The following is an 18,308-nucleotide window of genomic DNA, read 5'->3' as shown; positions in this document are numbered from 1 at the left end:
CTCTGGGAGATTCAGTCACAAAACTGAGAGACAGGATTCTGACTTCCAAGGGCCATCTTATTGCTGAAGGGTCAGGAGAAACCATTTAATTGAGCTTCTCCTAATTGCCCCCAGAAATATACACTTCTTGTTCTACATATCAACATAATAGTGAGACAAATCATACCTATTCCTGATGATAGTTCTTTATTGTAATGATTAACTTACAGAGCTATCTTTCCTACAGGGTTGTGACTTTCTTGACCTTGAGAAAACATCTTTCCCTTATCCTCAGCACCATGTCCGCTGTCCGTAATTGCAGACATAAAAATGTGAGAGTAGACAAATTTTCAGTGGTTCAATACTTTGAAAATAATTAGCTAAAAATTAATCTGCTATACAATGAATAACAAAAACATGGGGTAATCAACATTTAAAATGCTGGCATTTACTATGCAAATGGATAAGATTTCTTTGATGAAGATGTATGAAAGATGGTCTGGTTTTCAAAATTCTGGTGTGTCCTGGCTCAAAAGGTCCTCCAACGGAGAGCTAACTGCCCACATATGATTCCACCTCGGCACTGAAGGACTCTAGTTTTAGGAACATGTTTTCAGAAAAGATCGTGAGCTTCAGACGGGAAAGCTTCCTAAAGCACCTTAACAACAGCACTCATGAGGAAACCTCAGAAGAAAAGTTATCATCAATAAGCGTGGAGTTGCAATATCTTTTTTTTTTTTAAAGATTTTATTTATTTATTTGACAGAGAGAGATCACAAGTAGGCAGAGAGGCAGGCAGAGAGAGAGAGGAGGAAGCAGGCTCCCCGCTGAGCAGAGAGCCCGATGCGGGACTCGATCTCAGGACCCTGAGATCATGACCTGAGCCGAAGGCAGCAGCTTAACCACTGAGCCACCCAGGCACCCGAGTTGCAAAACCTTTATCTAACATGCTCATTCCTGGCTCAATTTCACATCAAAAGGCTGATGGAAGAATAATGTTCTGTTACTTGATTTTTTTCTTTTTTTACTTAATTTTGAATTAATAGTATCTAGGTGCCATTCTAAGGATTTCAAACTTCAAAACAACACTCCTAAAGAGTGAGTGAGTGAGTACAGTGGGGAACTAATTTGTTATATTCCCACTAACAACTTGTGCCCATCCAGCCATTAGCCCCAGCTGTCATTCTGCTAGAAAGTTCACCAAATCTGACATTCCTTCAACGGCCTCGCGTCCCACTTGTCTTCTTTGAAGCTTGACCCTTAACTTGACTTATTCAAATTGCCTACCAGCTTTCCGTGAAATTCATCTTACTATTGCTTGGGGAAATATGATTTTTAGTGATCATATATTTCAGTGAGATAACCATTAGTAAAATATTTATAGGAAAGCAGCACGTTTCCCAGAGTTTCATGCATACTGAGAACTGTGTTTCACATAGAGCGAGGGATGAATCCAGTTGCCTCAGAGACATTTTTCACCAGAAATTGTCAGATTAATTCATAAAGTAATTTTTCTTTTTCTTTTTTGTCTTAGAAATGTATCTCCATTTTTCAATGCATTTTCTAATCTATTAAATTTAAGTATTTTTTAACCCGTACTTTTAATCAAGCCATCAAAATAATCAGCAAAAATGAGATACGTGGTATATTCTGTCTTGATAATTAGAACAATTCCTTGCATTTGATCATTTTCCCCATAAATACTTGTTGTCATTTTTAAATAGTATAATGACTCTAAATAATATGATCTAACTATAGTTATTTAATTCTAATCCTCTGTTTTAGGATTAGATCCTCTGTTAGAACCTTAGCTAGTATCACAGACTTTACCCTTCTAAGTCTTCTCCATCCCCATCATCTGCTTCTTCCCCAAATGATGACACTGCCATCATCACACCAATTACTAATGACTCATTCGGTGCTACTTTTCCTATCAGGGCCCTCCTGCCAATCACAGATAACCTTCAGACTTTCCACTGGCAACCACTCACGGTCCAATCATCCTTGTGCAGATCCTTACTGAATAAGAATGATGCATTTTGAATCACGACTCTACGGATTGTTATCCAGGGCCACACAGTGGCTGCCATGCAGACTGGGCATTATCTTTTGCATCTCCTGTGGTTGTCTGTTCCCCGGGGTTCTCTTCCGATCTTGTGGTTCTGTGGCAGGTTATACGAAACGGCCAGCTCCCTGAATGTTAGGGCCAAGTAAGCCACACCGTTTGCTGTGTCACACCCCAAATTTCTTCCTCATCAGCGTCAAGCATTGGAAGGCTAAGGTCCTTCAGATCCTCTGTCTATCATACATCTTTAAAACCTAATCTTTGTGCAGAATAAGGAGAGCCAGAGAAGAGCACACCTGAAGGGACAGGGGAAGGAGGACTGAGTGCTCCACTGGCATGTGTCCCACGGGCAAGCAGCACACCCTACAGAGCGACAGGATGTTCCGTGTGTGTTTCTGCACCCTGACCTCTCCCCAAGGTCATGTTCTGTGAGACGACGAGGGAGGGGCCAGCCTGCAGGGCAGGAAGGAAGAAGGGAGCTGAGCCATCAGCCCAGCATGCAGAACCGTCTGTAGGAGGATGACTGGTTCCAGTTTATCCGCAAACCACATTTGTGCTGCTTTGCCAGTGGTTTTCCTGCTGTCCTTGACGAGGAACTCGACCAGTGCTGTGGACATTCAAAAAGCCATGCCATTATCTGATTCGGATGGCTAAAACTCTGAAGGTGTGTCACCTGGCCTGTGTCCTTCCACTCCTGGACTCTTAGCTGACTCCTCAGAGCACGCTGGGCATGGATCCCATAGCTTTTCAGACAAGTACAAACCCGTTAGCTTAGCAAAGCTGTCGGGATGACGGCAGAGCAATTGCACAGCGTCCTTGGAGGAGGGGGGCCTTCCTCCCCAGCACTGGCTTCTGTACTAAACAAGCATTCAGTGGTCCCCAAAGTATTTCATTGGCCAACATACTTAAGTAATGATAATACTGTAATATCAAACAAGATTTTATAGAAAGATTTAAAAATATTCCCTTAGTTGAAATGTAAATGTTTATATTTATACATATTATAGTTGAATTCCACTTTCTACTCCTGCTAAGTCTCTCCGTTATCAAGATTTCCTGGAAATACAATATCTAATATAAAGTAATACACACTTAAATGCTTAATAATGCTTTTAAATGGCCTTGGGTAATTGCTGTGACCTAATGCAGAGCTAGTATTACTCAGAGGCTGTGTTCTAAACTTGGAAGCTCAAAGTTTACTTATATGTCTTATGGTTTTAAAATTAAATGAGAATTCCCAAAATGAAAGTGGAAAATACATCAAGAGAGAAAGTGGACAGGGAGAAAAAGGCTGATTTTGAATGTAAATATATGCCATTTTTCCATTTACCACTGAATATTTATTAAGTACAAACCATATTTGTTTCACATAATTTATCTTATGTAATATGAAGTAATAATTTGTCTACTTATGTAAATTCAGTTCCAGGAATCGGTACTGTTCTATAGTAACCATTTAATTAATCAAGTTAATTGGAGGGGAATATTCTAATTGACTAAATTTAAATTAAGAGGTTACCTAGACTCACATCTGAAGAATGTTTCAAGCACATTAATATTATATCTGATACTCTGTTTCCTGTATGTTTTTAGGAGAAAGCACTGTTTCCAACAATGGCTTTTATGGTTACTTCCAGATTGTCAACCACAGCAAAGAACCCATGTCCGAGAGGTTAGGAGTTGCTTTTCCTCATCACAGCTTAGTTCCAAGCCTGATTTATGTAGTCCTTAGACATCTAATCTTAATTTATTTCATATTACACCCCTCAGTCTATTCAATGGGTATAATCAAAGTAAGTCCACCTGTGAGTGCTGTCGGGACCGAAGGAAGGAGATCAAGGCAGGCACTCAGCGCGGCCCAGTACATCACCGGCTCTGCACTGCAGAAATACGTGTGACCTTCTTATTGGGAGAATGGCACGGTATCAGGCATGGACAATATAGCAGAGAAAGAACGGAACCGAGACCCCTGCCTCCCTTGGACAATTCAAGGCACAGACATACGCCATCTAATCTAACATGGACATAGCAGCTTTCTAGGAAGGTCTGAGTAAGGGCTGGAGGAGTATCTGGAAAGGGCTTACTTGGGAAGACGGTGGCCACAGATGGATTTTGGAAGAGATGATTTCGAAAAAAGGAGCAAGAGACAGCCAGCCATGTGGACACCTGGGGAAAGTGTCCAGGTAAAAGGACAACTCATGAGAGGAGGCTAAGTCAGAAACTTCCCGATTATGTTCTAGGAATGTAATCAGCACCAATTAATATTAGTGTTCAAGTCATTTTATGTCCACATAGTTTGAGAGAACTATAAAAATACACAGCTTTATTATTTCCAATAACCTAATAAAAATATATTTTTTACCCAAGTGGACTTTAACTGAAAAGCATAAAACCTTGGGGAGTCTAGAAGCAACAAGAGAAATTTTCCCCCGTACTCTGGGATTATAATAAAAGTTAGAAGTCTGCATGTCTCTTTAAATCTCTGAGATCACAGCTATCTGGTAAAATAATCAGTATACAAAGTATCATCTTAAAATTAAATCTGACATAACGAAGAGTGCTCATTCAGTTATAAGTGGCCTTTTGACTACTATTTACAAGTCATTTCTGTGTGGACGGAGAATATGGGTAGGAAACAATAAACTACAGAAGTTCTTGGTAAATGACAACTTAGTAAGCGGAAGGTCATTCTTAGCTGGCCTAACCCAGAGTCCCAAAGCCAACAGCTTTTTTCTGTGACCCCCTGTGGCTCTAATTGCCTTCCATGTGACCACAGTTACAACTGCAAATGATACTTTGCTTTCCTTAAGTGCTCTTCCAACTCCGTGAGCAACTAAAAATACTAATTCCACAGATCGGAGTGCATGAGTCTTAAAGGAAGTTCTCTCACTAAACCCCTGTAAATATTGATGGAATGAAATGCCAAGCTGAAACACTTCACTTAAAAAAATATGATAAAACTATGTTCTCTTCCTTTGTCTGTTTGCTTATTTTAAGTCTACTGGCAAAGATATTTTATGTACGTTTACACAGTGCACAGTACTTTATCCTGTGAAAAACCACAATAGTTTTCCTATCTCTAAATAAAGTAAGCACAATCTCAAACAAAATCTCTTGTATAATTATCAAGCTATGACAACCATTCATCTATTTGGTAACAGGAGGAAAAGGTAATCCACCCCCCCATCCTCAAGGCTAATTAGCTAAAGTAAACATTGGCTCAGGACACCAGTGTCCAGATGTGAAAGATCACTTCTGACTCATGACAATTTGTCAAATGCTCCCATCAGATCTTCCTTCTCTAGAGAAGTCACAGTAATTACTAAAGAGTTAGAGACCTTCATGAAGATGGGAACCTTGAGAACTAGTCCTTAATTCATCCATCCGAAATCTCAGAAGGGTGCAAAGCTCAGACCAGGGGCATTTTATTGCCTTTGAGAGATGGTGAATTTAGAACATGTTGGCTGAGATGATCAATATGAGGGCTCTTTTATTTTTTTTAATTTATTTACATTCAATCAGCCAAGGTATAGAGCATCATTGGCTTTTGATATAATGTTCAAAGACTCATCAGTTCTGTATAACACCCAGTGCTCATCACATCATGTGCCCTCCTTAAAGGCTTCTTTAAAGGCTCAGAACAAATCAAGAAAACCCAAACCATGACTTTTTCTTCTTACTTACTATTTATTACGGTGAGAGCAAAGACTGGAAAATGAACTCAGAGAATCCCACTTGTTTGGGACCTACAGATAGCTAAGAAACATTTCCTACAGCCTCTTTTGGGTGGTATTTGAAAAATCACTACATTTCATGGCAGCCATCTCCCCCTACATTTTAGATATCACAAGCCACCTTTACACAGAAATAGTTATAAAATCTCCCCTAATTATTTTTTAAATTTCCACTTAAAAACTGTTTTCCTCCCCACTCTCCTATAATTGATAAGCCCATCATTAGCAGTAAGTAAATGCACTATTTAATGAAGGGAACAATGACAGACTCAGAGTTCCTAAATACTACCCACATGAAAAACTTACTAATTTGAATAGAAGAAAGTGCACTCTCCAGTGAGGCACGCCGTCCAGCAACACGCCACGGCTCGCTGCCCTTATTTCTTCTCTTCCTATCCATAAAGGTGTTACTGCTTTCCCACAGGCCAAGCTAAGAACCTAGGGTTGTAATGTCCATAGTGGGCACTGGCCAGAGTGAGTATTAAACACGGGAGACATGGCTAGTCTGAGCCAAGATGTGCTCTAAGTTTAAAATGCACCTGTATTTCCAAGTCATAGCATGAAAATAAAAGAAAGAAGGTTAAGAACTTTTTTTCTTATAATATATAAGAAAATAATTTTCTTATAATATAATCTTTATATTGACGATATATTAAAAGGATAATATCTGTGGGATAGTGTGTGAAATAAAATACGTCATGAAAATTAATTTCACCTGTTTCACATTTGCTTTTTACTGGCTTTTAATCTGCTAGTAGACTTTTTAAAGCTAGCTTTAATTACATATATGGCTTGTATTTTATTTCTAGAGGAGAGCACGAATCTAGAGTTTCCTCAAAACAATCCTCTCAAGGACCAGTCCACGGATGCCCTAATGCCTTTGGCCATTCTGCGCAGGAGTACTTGATCCTGCCATGTTACGGTGATTACCTGATGTTGTAGGAGACTCTGCTTACCAGACTAGGCGGGTGTGTTCCTGCTGGCCTTGAACAAGAAGGCTGACCTCTTGTTGGAGAACCAGGTGGCTAGAAGGGGAGTGCAGGGTGGAGAAGGGGAATGCTCAGGTTTCCTACTTAACCATGATGCTCCCAGATAAGCCTCTCCAGTCCAGAAACTGGGGTAGTCCTGCTGACAACGTTCCAGACTTTTTAATCCATATTGCTTAAACTCAGCACTGATACAAAAATGCCAACGCGTGTGAAAGAACGCTGAGTGACCACGGGTGCCCTCTCATTCACAGAAAGTGCAGGTGATTTAGGGAAGAAACAGCAACAACCCTCACCCAGTAAAACAGAAACAGAACCAGAACCGTCGTCATGACGTCTGTCCGGTGATTCATCCCACCTCCTTCTTGGGAAGTACACCCCCTTGGCAACAACTGCTGTTTCACTTAATGTCTACATCCCCTCTCTTCCATGGAAACACACTTGCTTGCTCTATATTTGACTTCCCAGACTCAAAATTAAAGCTAGTTTTAATTACATATATGGCTTGTATTTTATTTCTAGAGGAGAGCACGAATCTAGAGTTTCCTCAAAACAATCCTCTCAAGGACCAGTCCACGGATGCCCTAATGCCTTTGGCCAGTGGTACTGAGCAGAAATACCTCTGGTATTTTCTTGCTGGGCCTCTACCTGCTTCCTCTAAACCCCCTGTGTCCTGTTACCTGGGATTTGGACAGCATATTGGACCATGAGCAGGAGGGCCTGACCACACGCTGACAAGGTGGGTGTTGAGGAAATTTTCATCCCTAAGACAGAGTTGCCATTCTAGTCCTGAACTGCCTGACTCCTACCTTCCTTATGAGAGAGAAACGATTTCCATTTGGTGGAAGCTCCTTGTGGTTTTGGATTTTTGTCACCTAGACTTCATCACCTAATTCTAGGTAGTGTACCTCAAATTCTCCTTCTTAGAATGCTTCACGCCTTTCAATTTAAATTTTTTGGTTGTATAATGTTTTACTACTCCTAATATGCTAAAATATAATTTCCTTAAAAAGTTCAGTTTAAAAAAATACTGTTTGTTATTGTTCCCTAGACACAATCTAGGTTAAGGTATAGGGATTGGATATATACATCCTTCATGGAAAGGTCTTCTTGAGGCTTACTTGCAGCTACCAGAGCTCATCCCTTCAGAAAGCTAAAAAGTAAATGGACAGGAACTAAATGCAACAAGGACCACCGGATTACTCCATAGAACTGAAGGTGCATCTAGTTCAGGCAAGACCACGGGGTCACCAGCTGGGAGGAGAAAGAGGGGATGCTGGAGGTGAACGCTGTGTGCTTCTGGGTGAGGGAGCTGGGCGTCTGAGAGCGGCGGGTCTCTCACAGAAAACAAGCCCAGCGAGTCACACAACAAAGATGCGGAGGGAGAGCCGTTCTCTTCTAAAATATCGTTGGTAGGACATGAGAATCTGTGAGAACAGGAAGCTAAAAGCTTCGTGTACAATTATCTCAGAGTGACGTGTTTGGAGGTGGAGAATGAAGAAGGATACCCACCCCCTGCCCCCCCCCGCCCCCCGCAGCCTGGGTGGGGGCCCCGTCTTCTAAGAGGTGAGAGCCTCTGGGTGTTTGGTGTTTGATATCAAGTCAGGTTGTAAGTGGGGACCAAGATCCTAACAGAGTGTTTTGAGCTTCATATGAGATGATGAAATTCAGGGAATTAAAAAAAAAAGTTATAAATTAAGAAATAAGATAAGAATCCAATAATAGCCTCCACACCTATTTCCTTTATGCGACTCCAAAACATCGATTTAAAATTAATGCACATTTCCTAGCTTTGTATAGTTTGGGTTTTTAAAATAATGACATATGATTCTGGTATAGAAGAGTAAGGAAAACATTAAAGAATAAAAACATTTTCTCCCCTTGAGGGGAAAAAAATAATACCAGTGAATTAGCCCTCATTTATTTCTGGGAGCATTACACATTACCATCACTTGGTAGGAACATGGTTTTTGCTGTAGTTCCTCTGGAAGCCAAGCACTGCCACTTTAGGATTAGACAAAGTAGTCTAATGACAAAGAGCAGAAGGACACAGAATTCATGTTTCCTTAACCAGAGGATGGTGCATCTCCAAGAAGCACAGGAAAGAGCCTCCTTCAGCCAGAACACAGACAACAGTCTGTCCTCAGGGTGCATGAGGAGGTCAGAAGGTGCATTTCCCACAGGCTATAAACCCTCAAGTGGTTATAGGTAAGGGGAACAAGAGAGCAAATCCTGCAACATAGTCTATCTAAGATAAAGCTAGTACTGTATTTGATTTCATAGGATGCATCTGATATTTTAAAATTTATAAAATGGAATCTTTTCACTTTAAAAAGGCTATAAGGAGGCATAAGATATGCTTATATATGTAACTTTGCTTCTTATTCCTTGGTTGACTTCATGCTTCCCCACACCCTCCTTTAAAAGTAACACTTTACATAAATTATCTTATGGCCAAAATGTAAAAACCAAAACCAAAATCAAACCTTTGTTTTTCTTTGGATTTTTAGTGATTTTCAATATTAAAACAGCCAAAACGGTTTTCTGCTGGTTTGACTGTGGTTTGTATAATTCTGGTAGGACCATTCCGATACTTCCTGGAAGTGACCAGTCAAAGTTTGGCATCTGGGAGGATGATGATGAAGCATCTTCGGCTCTGCTATGTCAGAGATGAGTTTAAGATAACTTATCAGTGAAATATTAACTCAGGAGAGTGATGACAACTCCCTTATTCACTGGTATCATCAAAACCCAAGAATTAACCTCACTGCCCTTGAAAGGTGAGCATTTTTAGATCTGCAGGGGCGTGCATAAAACTTGCCGAAGGATCTGGTTACATAACCTATTTCCATAATATGCAAACGCTGTGTATATATATAGGCGAGTACCAAGTTCTACTGAGTAAGTCTGTGTGCAGTAAGTCTGTGATTAGATTCGCTCCCATAGTTTCTGAAATTTCAAAACCACTAATATCCTTGGACATGCTTGCTGGCTAACCAATTTCAAAGAAATATATCTTCTCTACCTTCACCACTAGGAAAACATGCATCATTTTCTGCTTTGTTCGGCTTTGTCTGTATGACACATAAACGAGGCTGCTCTGCCCTTCAGTCTCCCCGCGCATTCACAAAATGTGCCAACTGTGGTAGAAGACAGAAGCAGGGCGAGGACACCAGTGCGTGCATCTTACCGCGACAAATGGGCCGATGGTCGCTCCACGCAGCCAGCGTCTCTGTGACTCTCTGACAGGTTATGCTCTTGGATCCCTGGAGCACATAATTGTCCTCACAGGAGAACTGTACATTTGCACCAACCCTAAGCAATTAAACAAAACAAAACAACCCAAATTATTCTTGGAAGCCTTCTTAAAAAAAAAAAAATCAGCATAGTGCCGTGAGTGCCTTACGCCATCCAATCCATATCACACTTCAAGCAATGCATTAGAGATTATTCTTAGATATAACCACATAATGTAGCATGGGATAGAGTCTCAAGACCTGGGTTCCAATTTCTGTTGTGCCAACTTCAGAGCTAAATAAATGTATGAACCTTCATTTCTTATCTGCAAAATAGACGAAATAACACCAGTGACCGGACTTCATGGGTGTAGAGAAACAGTTGCAAACCCTGACAATAAAACAATGTTGCCGTCCTTCTGTGCGAATAAATGTCTACAGTAACAGGGATTGAGAAAGTCCAGGTAAGGAAAATGTCTCAGGACACAGAAAGTCACGTGCCGCAGGGCCCCACTTAGGTACGGGCCTAAAATAGTCAACTCCTAAAATGAAGGGCTGGAGGGAGTTACCAGGAGCCTGGGGGGAGCAGGCATGGGGTGTGACTAACCAACTGTCAAAAAGTGTCATTTTACGAAGACGAACAAGCCCTGCAGACCCGATACGCAACATGAGCCTCCAAGTCAACAGGGATGCGGACTTTCGGAGGACTCGGGGTGGACCTCTCGAGAAGTGTTTTATCACAACGAAATGGAATAAAATTCTCCCAAAGAAGGGCAGGAGGGAGAAAATGTCTCCGCGGAAACAATGTCTATGCTGGGAACAGGAGACCTGAGTTTCCCGTGACCCCAGATCACTCCTGGGTCATCACGCGTCCGGACGCCCGCGGGCCCCGCCGCAGGAGGAGGAGGAGAGCGGCGACTCCGGGGGCAGGACCTCAGAGACTGAGCGGGTGCGGCCCGCCCGGGGTCAGACACGGGGCGTACCTGAGTGCAGCAGAGCGGCCGCGAGCGGGGAAGCCGGGCCGACACGGAGCCGAGGAGGAGCCATGAACCGTCACCCCCGGCAGAGCAGGGACCGCGCGGGGGCCCCACAGGAGGCAGATCTGGGGAGACCCTCGCCTTTCTCCTCTGGGGGACGGACGGGAGGCCGAGGCAGGAGCCGGCTCAGTTTGACGCCACACGGGCCGCGCCGGGTCACAGCCGGGGGAGCCCGGAGCCGGCCGGAGACCGGGGAGACCGGAGGGACTGACGGCGCATCCCCGAGGCCGCACTGAGGAGCGGCCTGAGCTCTCGGCTCCTCCGGCGGAGACCGCGCGGCCGCCATCTTCGTTCCCGTCCTCCGGACTCTACGGAAAGCGCGCAGGGAACAGAAGCTCCGAGCGCGAACCGAGCCGGTGACGTAGCCCCGCCCCCGGCATGGGCGGCGCAGTTCCGCCTCCGGCAAAGACACGTGAGAATCCCGGCAACAGCGCCCCCTGCAGGACATCGGCCAGACCGTCCGGCCGCAGAGGAGCTCCGCGGGGAAAGCAACGCAGACAATTCATGGCTTTTTCCCATGAGCCTTTACTCTGGCAAAGGTAAGTTTATTTAATTGTATTTTTTTCTTATTCTATCTTTTTTTCTAATTTTTCCTCTTTTCTATTTGACCTATTTTATCTCTTTTATCTTATCAATATCTTTTTTGAAATTTTTTTAAAATTTCCTTTGTTAAAGTCATATTCTATCCCTTAATGGTATTTAGTTTTTTGGTTGTTGTTGTTGTTGTTGTTGTTGTTTATATACATACCAGTTTTTCTTCCTTTAAAATTTTGGGATACAGTTTCTTCTAACAAACCAAAACATACCCTAAATTCAGCATATACCTTTTTTCTAGTCTCCAAGCTGGTCATATTTTCTCCTTTGTTTTTTCTTTTTTCACCCAACTTCTTAACAATTCCTTTTTTAATATCTATTTTTAATATTCATCTTTACATTCATATTCCATCCCTTCATCATTTTTATCCGTGTGTGTGTGTGTGTGTGTGTGTAAACTTTTTATTTCTTTAAAATTTTGGGAAGCAATTTCACCTAACACACCAAAATAAACCCAAAATCAAGTATGTGCCTCTTCCTTACTCACCAGCCTAATCATATTTTCTTTTTTTTTTTTTTTTCTTTCTTCTCCCCCCAGTTTCAGGACTCTTCGGATTTGGTTAGTGTATATTTTTCTGGGGTCATTGTCATCCTTTTAGTATTTCATTCTCTCATTCATCTATTCTTATCTGGATAAAATGACAATGTGGAAAAACTCACCTCAGTACGGACTGCTAGGAACCTAATGAATATGGACATTAGTGAGATGTCAGAACTAGAGTTCAGAATGACACAAAGTGCCAGCAGGGCTTGAAAAAAGCATAAAAGATACTAGGGAATCCCATTCTGTAGAAATAAAATCCCTTTCTAGAGAAATAAAAGAACAAAAATCTAACCAAGTTGAAATAAAAAAGATTTAATGAGGTGCAATAAAAAATGGAGGCTCTTACTGCTAGGATAAATGAGGCAGAAAAGAGAATTAGTGATACAGAGGACCAAATGATGGAGAAAAAAGAAGCTGAGCAAAAGAAATGAGCAACTACTGGACCATGAGGGGAGAATTCGAGAGATAAGTGATACCACAAGATGAAACAATATTAGAATAATTGGGATCCCAGAAGAAGAAGAAAGAGAGAAAGTGGCAGAAGGTACATTGGACCAAATTATAGCAGAGAACTTCCATAATTGGGGAAAGGGGACAAGCATCAAAATCCAAGAAGTGCAAAGAACCTCCTTCAAAATAAATAAAAATAGGTCCACATCCCATCATCTGATACTAAAACTTACAAGTTTCAGAGACAAAGAGAAAATTCTGAAAGCAGCTCAGGACAAGAAGTCTGTAACATACAATGGTAGAAATATTAGATTGGCAGCAGACTTTTCCACAGAGACCTGTAAGGCCAGAAAGGACCAGCATGATCTATTCAGAGCACTAAATGAGAAAAATATGCAGCCAAGAATACTCTATCCAGCTAGGCTGTCATTGAAAGTAAAAAGAGAAATAAAAAGTTTCTAGGACAAACAAAAACTAAAAGAATTTGCAAACATCAAACCAACCCTACAGGAAATATTGAAAGGGGTCCTCTAAGCAAAGAGAGAGCCTAAAAGTAGTACACCAGAAAGGAACAGAGACAATATACAATAACAGTCACCTTATACGCAATACAATGGCACTAAATTTATATCTTTCAATAGTTACCCTGAATGTAAATGGGCTAAATGCTCTAACCAAAACACACAGGGTATTAGAATGAATAAAAAAATAGGAACCATCAATGTGCTGTCTGCAAGAAACTCATTTTAGACTCAAAGACACCTCCAGATTTAAAGTGAGGGGGTGGAAAACAATTTACCATGATAATGGACATTAAAAGAAAGCTGGGGTGGCAATCCTTACATCAGATCAATTAGATTTTAAGCCAAAGACTATAATATGAGATGAGGAAGGACATTATATCATCCTTAAAGAGTCTGTCCAACAAGAAGATCTAATAATTTTAAATATTTATGCTCCTAACATGGGAGCAGCCAATTATATAAACCAATTAACAAAATCTAAGAAACACATTGACAATAATACAATGATAGTAGAGGACATTAACACCCTCATCACTGAAATGGACAGATCATCCAAACAAAAGATCAACAAGGAAATAAAGGTCTTAAATAACACACTGGACCAGATGGACATCACAGATATATTCAGAACATTCTATCCCAAAACAACAGGATACACATTCTTCTCTAGTGCACATGGAACATTCTCCAGAAGATATCACACCCTGGGTCACAAATCAGGTCTTAACTGGTAACAAAAGATTGGGATCATTCTCTGCATATTTTCAGACCACAATGCTCTGAAGCTAGAACTCAATCACAAGAGGAAAATTGGAAAGAACTCAAATACACGGAAACTAAAGAGTATCCTACTAAAGAATAAATGGGTCAACCAGGAAATTAAAGAAGAATTTTAAAAATTCATGGAAAAAAATGAAAAGGAAAACACAACTGTTCAGAATCTTTGGGATGTAGTAAAGGCAGTCCAGAGAGGAAAGTATATAGCAATATAAGCCTTTCTCAAGAAACTAAGAAATGTCTCAAATACACAACCTAACCCTACACCTAAGAGCTGGAGAAAAAAACAGCAAATAAAGCTTAACCCAGCAGGGGAAGAGAAATAATAATAAAGATTAGAACAGAAATCAATGAAATAGAAACCAAAAGAACAGTACAACAGATCAATGAAACTAGGCACTGGTTCCTTGAAAGATTTAATAAGATTGATAAAACCCAGGCCAGACTTATCAAAAAGAAAGAAGAAAGGATCCAAGTTAAGAAAATCCTGAATGAAAGAGGAGAGATCACAACAAACACCATATAAATACAAACAATTATAAGAACATATTATTAGCAACTATATGCCAGCAAATTTGACAATCTGGAAGAAATGGATGCATTCCTAGAGACACATAAACTACCAAAACTGAACCAGGAAAAACAGAAAACATGAACAGACCCATAACCTGTAAGAAGATTGAAGCAACAAACAAAAAATCTCCCAACAAACAAAAGCCCAGGGCCGGATGGCTTCCCAGGGGAATTCTACAAAACATTTAAAGAAAAATAAATACCTATTCCCCTGAAACTGTTTCAAGAAATAGAAATGGAAGGAAAACTTCCAAACTCATTTTATAAGGCCAGCATGACCTTGAACCCAAAACCAGACAAAGACCCAATCGAAAAGGAGAATTATAGACCAATTTCCTTGATGAACATGGATGTAAAAATTCTTACCAAAATACTAGCCAATAGGACTCAACAGTACATTAAAGGATTATTCACTAGGACCAAGTGGAATTTATTCCAGAGCTGCAAGGTTGGTTCAACATCTGCAAATCAATCAATGTGATATAATACAATAATAAAAGAAAGAATAAGAACCATATGATACTCTCAATAGATGCTGAAAAAGCATTTGACAAAATATGGCATCCTTTCTTGATCAAAACTCTTCTAAGTGTAGGGAAAGAGAGTGCATACCTCAATATCATCAAAGCCATCTATGAAAAACCCACAACAAATATCATTCTTAATGGGGAAAAACTGAGAGTTTTTTCCCTAAGGTCAGGAACATGGCAGAGATGTCCAATATCACCACTGCTATTCAACATAGTACTGGAAGTCCTAGCCTCAGCAATTAGACAACAAAAAGAAATAAAAGGCATCTGAATCAGCAAAGAAGTCAAACTCTCACTCTTTGCAGATGATATGACACTTTATGTGGAAAACCCAAAAGATTCCACTCCAAAACTGCTAGAACTCATACAGGAATTCAATAAAGTGTCAGGATATATAATCAATGCACAGAAGTCAGTTGCATTTCTCTACACCAACAACAAGAAAGGAAAAAGAAAAATTAAGGAGTTGATCCCATTTGCAGTTTCACCCAAAACTCTAAGATACCTAGGAATAAACCTAACCAAAGTGACAAAGAATCTGTACTCAGAAAACTATAAAGTACTCATGAAAGAAATTGATGAAGCCACAAAGAAATGGAAAAATGTTTTATGCTTATGGATTGGAAGAACAAATACTGTGAAAATATCTATGCTACCTAGAGCAATCTACACGTTTAATACAATCCCTATCAAAATACCATTGATTTTTTTTTCAAAGAAATGGAACTTTAAATAGATTACTTAACCCTAAAATTTATATGGAAACAAAAAGTACCCCAAATAGCTAGAGGAATGTTAGCATAATTCCAGAATTCAAGTTCTATTACAAAGCTGTCATCCTCAAGACAGCATGGTACTGGCACAAAATAGACACATAGATCAATGGAACACAATAGAGAGACTAGAAATAGACCCTCAACTCTATGGTCATTTAATCTTTGACAAAGCAGGAAAGAATGTCCAATGGAAAAAAGACAGCCTCTTCAATAAATGGTGTTGGGAAAATTGGACAGCCACATGCAGAAAAATGAAACTGGACCATTTCCTTACACCACACACAGAAATAGACTCCAAATGGATGAAAGACCTCATGTGAGAAAGGAATCCATCAAAATCCTTGAGGAGAACACAGTCAGCAACCTCTTTGACCTCAGCCACAGCAACTTCTTCCTAGGAACATCGCCAAAGGCAAGGGAAGCAAGGGCAAAAATGAACTATTGGGACTTCATCAAGATCAAAAGCTTTTGCACAGCCAAGGAAACAGTCAACTAAACCAAAAGACAACAGACAGAATGGGAGAAGATATTTGCAAATGACACATCAGATAAAGGGCTAGTGTCCAAAATCTATAAGGAACATATCAAACTCAACACCCAAAGAACAAATAATCCAATCAAGAAATGGGCAGAGGACATGAACAGACATTTCTGCAAAGAAGACATCCAAATGGCCAACACCAGACACATTAAAAAGTGCTCCACATCACTCATGATCAGGGAAATACAAATAAAAGCCACAATGAGATACCACCTCACACCAGTCAGAATGGCTAAAATCAACAAGTCAGGAAATGACAGATGCTGGCGAGGATGCGGAGAAAGGGGAACCCTCCTATACTGTTGGTGGGAATGCAAGCTGGTGCAGCCACTCTGGAAAACAGCATGGAGGTTCCTCAAAAAGTTGAAAATAGAGCTACCCTATGACCCTGCAATTGCACTACTGGGTATTTCCCCTAAAGATACAAACATAGTGATCTAAAGGGGCATGTGCATCCCAATGTTTATGGTGCAATGTGCACAATAGCCAAAGTATGGATAGAGCCTAGATGTCCATCAACAGATGAATGGTAAAGATGTGTGTGTGTGTGTGTGTGTGTGCGCGCGCGCGCGTGTGTGTGTGTGTGCGCGCGCGTGTGTGTGTAAATATATAATGGAATACAACGCAGCCATCAAAAATTGAAATCTTGCCATTTGCGATGACGTGAATGGAACTAGAGGGTATTATGCTAAGCAAAATAAGTCAATCAGAGAAAGAAAGTTATAATGATCTCACTTATATGAGGAATTTGAGAGGTAAGGTAGGGATTTGTGGGGGAAAGAAATGTTAAATGAAACAAGATGAGACTGGGGAGGGAGACAAAATGTAAGAGACTCTTAATCTCACAAAACAAACTGATGTTGTGGGGGGGTGTGGGGGTAGGGAGAGGGTGGTTGGGTGATGGACATTGCGGAGGGTATGTGCTATGGTGAGTGCCGTGAATTGTGTAAGCCTGATGATTCACAGACCTGTACCCTTGAAACAAATAATACATTATATGTCATTAAAAAGATTAAAAAATAAAATGCTTTTTATTCAAGTATAAAAATTCTATGTTACTACCACAATATTACATTCACAAGGCGAGTGATATGCTATTTCAGAAAAACACCTTAGGGGAAAAGAATCATTTGTTCTAGATAAAAGCAATCCATCCAGCCTACAGTTGGATGGCACCTGATTTTGGCTCCAGAGGCGCATCTGCAAACCTGATGCTCTAAGGCTGTAGGAATAACAAAATGTTGCAAAACAACGATTCAACAGGTGCATAACAAAATGTGCCAGACTTACCGCAGGTCCAAACACAGGCGATTCCTTCCTTTAAGCCTTTGTCTGGCATGGAGCTGAGTGTGGTAGTTTTAGTATCAGACAAGCGTATTACAAGAGGAAATTCTACATATGTTTTCTATTGGATAGACCCTCAAATTCATGTTGACAAAAATGAGAATGCCAGGGAGTCTGTGGGGAAAGATGCACAGTGACTCACGTGCATGGATACAGTTAGTAACAGATGCAAGAGCGCGGGCAAGTGAGCTAATGCCGTCCCTGCCTGCTTATGGGAACCATTTCGCCTGTGATCTCAGAGTGAATAGTAACCAAGTGAAATTATGTCAGAATTTCCCACACTTCTAAATAACACTCTGGGGATGGTCATTGTCTTCAAAAATCATCACATCAGGGGGAGCCAACTTGAAAAATTCTGGATTCAACAAAAGTTAGCATGCTTCTTTTCTAAAGGAGCTTCTCAGGATACTGAAATTAAGTATGAGAAAATGTATTCTGCTTACTTAAGAGAAGACAAAGTATATAAAAGCCCCCAAGCTTATATATCCAGGAAGCCCCTTCTCACCAACTATCCAGGGCAGCTAGAACTCTATGGACTGATTTTAGGTACTTAACAGATCTTATCTTTGAAAGTGAAAAGTGTAAAAATCAAATTCTAGACCTAATTTTCATTTTCAT

General features: G+C 40.6%; 1 protein-coding gene across 2 annotated transcripts in view; it reads right to left on the bottom strand.

Annotated features, from left to right (window-relative positions):
* Nucleotides 1-18,308, bottom strand: part of CSMD1 (CUB and Sushi multiple domains 1) — a 1,947,613-nt gene that overhangs the window by 547,495 nt on the left and 1,381,810 nt on the right. For both annotated transcript variants that reach the window (XM_059156007.1, XM_059156008.1), the window contains exon 9: nt 9,955-10,079. In XM_059156007.1, the coding sequence (XP_059011990.1) occupies nt 9,955-10,079 (125 nt within the window). The remainder of the gene's footprint in view (nt 1-9,954; nt 10,080-18,308) is intronic.

This window comes from Mustela lutreola, chromosome 18, assembly GCF_030435805.1.
Source record: "Mustela lutreola isolate mMusLut2 chromosome 18, mMusLut2.pri, whole genome shotgun sequence".
In the NCBI taxonomy this organism is placed as follows: Eukaryota; Metazoa; Chordata; class Mammalia; order Carnivora; family Mustelidae; genus Mustela; species Mustela lutreola.
This window is presented reverse-complemented; position numbering and strand designations above follow the sequence as displayed.